At 37.6% G+C, this 7396-nt stretch overlaps 1 protein-coding gene across 1 annotated transcript in view; it reads left to right on the top strand.

The window, feature by feature from the left end:
- Nucleotides 1-6120, top strand: part of LOC121870176 — a 9542-nt gene extending 3422 nt beyond the window's left edge. Inside the window, exon 3 of the mRNA XM_042371937.1 lies at nucleotides 5549-6120. Within this exon, the coding sequence (XP_042227871.1) occupies nucleotides 5549-5635 (87 nt within the window). The 3' untranslated portion in view covers nucleotides 5636-6120. The remainder of the gene's footprint in view (nucleotides 1-5548) is intronic.
- The last annotated feature ends 1276 nt before the right edge of the window (nucleotides 6121-7396 follow it).

The following is a 7396-nucleotide window of genomic DNA, read 5'->3' as shown; positions in this document are numbered from 1 at the left end:
ATATATATATATATATATATATATATATATATATATATATATATATATATATATATATATATACATATATATACACATATATATATATATATATATATATATATATATATATATATATATATATATATATATATGTATGTATGTATGTATGTATGTATGTATGTATGTATGTATGTATGTATGTATGTATGTATGTATGCACGCACGCACGCACGCACGCACGCACGCACGCACGCACGCATGTGCCGGTTAACGTCCTAGATACGTTCTTGGAAACGTGACGTTAACCGAAATGGACGTTGTCCGATCATCACATAAACTTTTAATTTATACTTATGTGTATGTGGAATACTATATATGTACATATACACTTTTACTGTTAAATCACTACTGTAATGTGATACAGGTGATTAATTTTTATCTCTTGTGCAAAATACATGACGTTTATATTAAAATTATTCACTGTTTTATAAGGATTCCAGCAATGCCGAGCAGATGGGGAGAGGGTGGGAGCGAGCTCGGGGGCCTGGGGGGAGGGGAGGTAGTACGTTTGACAGTTGGCACAGGCCCAGGTCTAACGCGTGTATATTTATCAGTTCTTAGGTGACTAAGCTTCTCTCTTATAAAAAGCCAGTGAAATGACCTGGGTGAATATAATTAACATAGCTGGGATTCTTGTAACATACTGATTAATTTGAATATAAACATGCTATAATTTGCACTAGACAAAACAATTTTAGTACTGTAATCAAATTAGTACATGTGCACTCCAGCTTTGCACTAAGGTCATTTATTTCTATTACGTTTCTTTTAGTATGGTGTGTGCATGTAAATGGATGAAAATAAATGAAGAAATTTATGTAAATCTACCCAAAAATACAGTTGAAAAACTTTTTATAAAATGTACTACAGTATTGTACACTAATGTACTACATTTTTTATATCTTGAGCAAAATATATGATGCTTATATTCAAATTAATCTCTGTCTTGCAAGGATTTCAGCAATGCAAATTATATTATCCTAACTTTAGTCTGAGATATTATATAAAATAAACATAAAGAAATCACCAATCTTTTGTCTGGGAACAACACAAGGAGGGTGGGAAGACGGTGGGGGGGGGGAGGTGACAGAATGTCTGGCGTTTGTTTGTTTATTTATTTGAGATAAGATTTGACAGTTGGCGCTGAAGGCCTGCCTGAGTGTTTATTTATCATTACTTAAGAGTGACTAAGCTCTTCACATAATTTGCCACCCAAATGACCTGGGTGAATATAACTTACATTGGAGGGATTCTTGTAAGATAGTAATTTATTTGAATATCTGTATAAACAAGCTTTTTTTGCAGTAGACATAACAATTTTAGTACCGTAATCATTTAGTACATGTACAATACAGGTTTGCACTTAGGTCCATTGTTACTGTACAATATTGACTAAATTCACTAGATAACGTACGCCTGGCAGCACAGTCTATAAGAATACGCGATGCATACGTGACTGTGCCCGCTCTAGGGCCATTTAGGTTTGCTACATCCCATTATTTGAATGTTTTTTTTTTTTTTTCAATTTAAATTTTAATTGTTTATTCCTTGATAGAGGAAGTGGGATCCTAGTGCTGTCACTTGGTACCCCTGTACCATAACACCAGAAGCAACTGGCCAGTGTTACAAGTATATACAGTACGGTACAATCATCCCTTGGTTATCGCGCCTAATTGGGACCCCGCCGAGTGCGAGATAACGAAAAACGCGATAATGAAAGTACAGAACCTAAGGGAGTTATTCTAATTGGTTCCAGGCACCCAAGACCCAACCCCAAGTTTTCCATTTTACGACCGTTTAGACCCACTAAATATATATATAATGTTATGGTAAATATCATAAACACACACAGGCATGGCTAGGTTTATTACAAAGTGATGAAAAGGGTACGCTCAATACTGTAGTCCACAAAACACGTGGCTATGCTTTTTTTATTTGGTCCCCCGTCATATGAGTCCGTTTTCTCTCGCTTCAGGACGCCTGAGTCCTCATTTTTCTCTCTTAATCTTATAGTGCACCAGAGACTTCGCTATTTCTTAGTAATGACACAGAATTTGAAATTGCAACCCCAATTGCAACTGGGGCCCAGTTGCAATTGTTGAGGCAACTAGATATGTCTGATTACAGCAAATGTGTTATTGTCAATTTGTAGGAGAAAGATTTTATCCTCAATAGATGTAGGTTAACAATACACCTGGAGGCAAAAGCTTAAAAAAAAACCCTAAGGAAGGAAGCATATTCCTTAAACACATAATTATCTGACCAGTATGGGGAGGATCATCGTGTCTCCGTCAGGGGGTCGTGGAGTGGTGATCCAGCAGGCGTCACGGAAGTTTTTTTTTTTTCTTCTTCTTTTGGGGAGGCGGGGCCACGGACGTATATGCGATCGGACGTTGTTCGGTCGGACGTTAACCGACGCATGACTGTATATGTTTTAAGTAACGTTATTTAATGGTAATAAATGGAACAATAAAAGTAGCTAATCACTAATGGCAAAGAAAAAAAGTGAGATGGATTGGGAACGTCAACATATACGTGCGCATTTAAGGATACCGCGTCATTTATCTTTTTAAGAATATGTTCAAAAGATTCATTATTGTTTATTACTGAATATGTATTTGATTGAATTAATGTATATGTGAAATGAACAATTCAATTCATAAATAATACGTATAATATTAAAACTCACACGAGGAGACAAGACGGTATTGTTTTCCTGAGTGACTATGGTTCTACATAAGAAACTGAAGAAAGTAAGACTCTGGTTGTAGCTGTAGTGACCTTAATTTAAGCAAATTTAATACCTGTATGTATGTTTTAAGTATTGCTATTTAATGTTAATAAATGGAACACTAGGAGTAGCTAACCGCTAATGGTAAAGAAATAAAGCAAGACGATTGGGAACGCCAACGTATGAACAGTAAGTGCGTACATGTGAAAACATAACATCATTTCTCAACATATGAATAAGAAAGCAACACTTATTTACTGTTCATATATGTTTTGAATAATATTTACATCCATATTGAACACTTGGTCGTCGGTATTCTGGCCTTCCTCCATAATTTGCCATAAAAATTGGGGAAAATTCCTGGCGGCAGTCCGGTCGGCACTTGCTCCTTCTCCGACTATCTCAATATTCTTGATCTTCTTGCGTCGTTTAAAACCTTGCAGCCACCCAGCGGAAGCACTGAAGGGCTTGGGCTCTGCAACCCCCATTTTTCTTGCTACTGCTGTGTAGAGTTCCCGGGCGTAGCCCTGCAGTGCCCGAGTGCCGACCGCCATGTTCCTTCTTGACTGACGATTAATGTAGTATACCAACAAACTCTCGGTCTTCAGCAGCACCTTATGTGGGCAGTTAATCGAGGTTTTATTGTATATGTACTCCTCGACTTATGACCTACTCGACTTATGACCACCCGGACATACAATCGCGCTGTGTATTCGACTAAATTTTTTTTTGTAATTCCCTTTTAAATGGCTGGCAAGTGTAAAAGTGAGAGTTTTGTGGTGCTGAGAAGAAAGAGAGACACCCAGAAATTTATGTAGATCTATGCCAAAATACAGTTGAAAAAATTGCACATTATTAAAATGTAGCGTGCCCAGAGAAACATTAGGCGCAAAATTTAAAATATGATGCACCAGATTGACTCGTTCAAAATAGGAAAGATTCACATTAAATTAAAACATTGTCCTTAATTGTGGGTGTTGCTTTAAATCAATAATCTTAAATTGAATCACTTTACAGGGGTAGAAATTCACATACACTCAGTCGCCCAAGGTGACCAAAATATCATAAGGGCGACAAGATTTTACTATTTTGCTGGTCTGGGGTCGCCCGATGGGCGAGTGGGCCGATGACAGTGGTAAGACACACTCAATGTGTATAAGAGCTTCATATAGAGAATACCCTATTAATGCTAGTTATCTTAATTGTATCACCGGTATTGTAAGAGGAAGGGAAACCCATTTTCTGTATATAACACTTTATATGAAAATGAAAATAAAATATATACACTCAATGATATAATGTAGTGTGATAAAACTGGACAAATGAGTTGGTGCAATGCCACCTAGAACACCAGGCCGGTTCAGGGATTGTATGACATCACACACAGATACACCGCTATTCATGTCGGTGTATGGAAACCGTGCATTGTAATGAATAAACGCAGTCTAATTAAGTAGATACAGTCTCTCCTCAACTTACGACATGTTTGACTTACGAAAACCCGGACATACGACGGCCATGGTCGTATAAAATATTTTTCACATTACGTATTTTCGAGTCCCGACGTTAGTGATCGCGCTGTGTACTAACAAAATTTTTGTTTGTAATTCACTTTAAAATGGCTGGCAATTGTAAAAGTGAGAGTTCTCGTGGTGCTGAGGAGAAAAAGAGACAACCATTTTAGAATTTCTATGTATTATTTTCACCTTTTCGACTTACGACATGGTCGTCATGACGGAACCCCGTCGTAAGTCGAGGAGAGACTGTATACAATTATTATTGAGGAATTTATATATATACATAATATATAAAAGCAATGACAGCAAAATTTAATACCTGCTTGTATAATAGGCAAGAATAAAAACAATCGACAAGTGATGAAAACTGCCTTTCCATCAACAAAAGGCTGACTTACTGCTGCTAGACATAGACCTGTTCTATGAAAAGAGTTCTCTCAACAGGAGCATGTTGAATCATGCTCACGGCCTATGTCAGGTACAATTTCTGGTTCCAAAATGTGTGGGTGGTACAAGGTGGCTCTCACATATGCTGCAGGCATTAGAGTATCTACTGAAGAGTTACAAGGCTATTGTACTCCACATGCAGCAGATACAGAACCACAAGGACTCATCCAGAAAAGCTAAGAACTACCTGCTCCTTCTAACCAGTGCTGACATAGTCCAGTACCTTCGCCTCCTACTGGATGTGGTGCGGTGCCTTGGGGGCCTCTCAGAGCTGTTCCAGCATGGTCAAACCAATATTTCTGCTATTGTGAATGAAATTCAGACTGCAGTTGATGTACTTAACAAATATTTGACTTGGCCAGGACCCAGCCTGAGAAGGATTATGGAAGGTGACACAACCATGTTCCAAGGAGAGAAGCTGAGTGGTAGAAGCAACACCTTCAAGACTGCAAGGCATGATATGCTGACATCACTGATTTCAAGTCTAAACAAAAGATTTATTAACATGGCCAGTAAGATTCTCCAGAATGCATGGATTTTGAATTTCAAATTGTGGCCTGCAGATTACAGTGGGAATGAAGATTTCGGGATAGCGCTGTGCTAGCGTTGGTCCAGGCTCTTGAGAAAACACTGATGGAGGCAGAGGTGAATCCTACTTTGGTAGAGGATGAATGGATTGTGCTCAAAAGTTAAATTTTCAAGAGTAAGACATCACTTGTTTCAAGGCTGTCTTGGCAACAAATCAACCAATCATACGGAGAAAGGTGTGCCTCATTTCTCCATCTGGTTGACCTACTGCTTTCCATTCCAGCTAGTTCGGCTGATACTGAACGTGGTTTTAGCGAGGTCAAACTCGTTAAGACAGACTGGCGCATTCGTCTCACTGATGACCACCTGATGGATCTCGTGGCGGTTCAGTTGCAAACAGAGAGTGTTGACAACTTCAATCCGGACAAAGCCATTGCCAGATTCCTAACAACTGGGGCCTGCCGTGTGGATGGCTTCACTCACACTGCTGGCTGCAGCACAGTGGAAGATCTGGACGACAACAATGAGTTGAACGAGGAGCATGTACAGGAAATGCTTGTTCAAATGCAATGAAAAATTTGTGCTCTATGCAATTTAGTTAATATGTGATTATTCCAGTGTTGGTTTATGATTTAACATGGTTTCTACTAGTAAATAAATCTCACACAGTAAATACAACTTTGTATAAACCCAGTAAGTTCCAATGTTTAATGTATATTGACAAATTGTTTAAGGGCTAGCAAAAATTTATAAGGACTAGTAAATTTTCAAATCTACTAGTCCTGCTGGCAACTGAAAAATGGTGAATTTCTACACCCCCCCGTTTTAAATCGACGTTCTACTGTACCTCATAGGTAAAAAATAATGTCATTCAGGACATCTTCAGGTCATAAGACCCACTCATCCCACACCCAACAATGGGTGACCACCATGGAAATTCACCCTTTTCCTGGATAGATAGTGACTTCTGCTTACGCTTCGAAGCACTAGCACCACTTTCACTGCTTTGTGGTCTCTCTGAAGACATATTGAAGGGTTATATGTTGTACAGCAGGTTCTCAAATTTTGGGAGTTTTTAATTGGACGTTTTTGGACACACACAAAAAAAACTACGCGATTTAAAGTTTTGACGGCGGAAACTTGAATTTTGGCGGGTTTGAGCGGCCCGCCAACGTTCAGACATGCACAAATCGTGTAAACAGCGTAATTTCTCTTATGTACAAAAGATTCATTATTGTTTATTAGTGAATGTCTTTTTTATTTAATTAATTTTTATGTGTGCAAAATGAACAATACAATTCATTAATAATACAGTATGTAGAATATTAAAATACACGAGGAAACAAGACAGGATTGTTTTCGTTGATTACAAAACCAGTGACTGACTGGATCTACATATAAAACTGAAGAAAATAAGACCCTGGTTGTAGCTGTAGTAAAATTAATGTAAAAAATTAATATGGTTGTTTTAAAGTAATGTTATTTAATGTTAATAAATGGAACAATGGAAGTAGCTAACCATTAATGGTAAAGAAAAAAGTGAGCTCACGTATGTAAGTGAGCACATGTGAAAACATATCGTCATTACTATACCTAAGAATATGAAAGCAACACTTATTTACTGTTCATATATATTTTAATTAATGTTTCTGAATTTAAGACAAAAATTCTACCCACCAGTGGTGGTAAAGTTGAAAACATAAGGACAGCCAATGTTGTTGTGTGTGTTTTTACTCGGATGACGTGTGCTCAACTCTATCTGAAGCTGTAGAACATAAGAACTTTTCTGTGTTGTTTTTAGTTTTTATTTAATTTTATCTGTTATTTTCGTTGGTTTATTAGGATGTTGCTTTATTACAGGTAGTAATTCGCCAAAAAAGTAGGGTAAATAAGGCCAAATTTAGCCAAACATCAAAAGTACCAGACTCAAATTAATTTTCTCCATGGGCAAACTAAAATCGTTCCGGACCACTGGAGTTTCCGGACCACAGAATGCCGGACCTGTAGTACAGTAGTATACATTGTTATGTTGACAGTATGAACAATATTTTACAGTGGTGTTTGTGTAAATAACTACAGCTCCTACAAGCAGCATCGTTTACTCTTGGAAACCCCATCTTTGCTGCAACAC

The sequence above is a fragment of the Homarus americanus genome, unplaced genomic scaffold (assembly GCF_018991925.1).
Source record: "Homarus americanus isolate GMGI-L3 unplaced genomic scaffold, GMGI_Hamer_2.0 scaffold9390, whole genome shotgun sequence".
Taxonomy (NCBI): Eukaryota; Metazoa; Arthropoda; class Malacostraca; order Decapoda; family Nephropidae; genus Homarus; species Homarus americanus.
The sequence above is the reverse complement of the archived record's forward strand: the minus strand, read 5'-3'. Positions and strand labels throughout refer to the sequence as shown.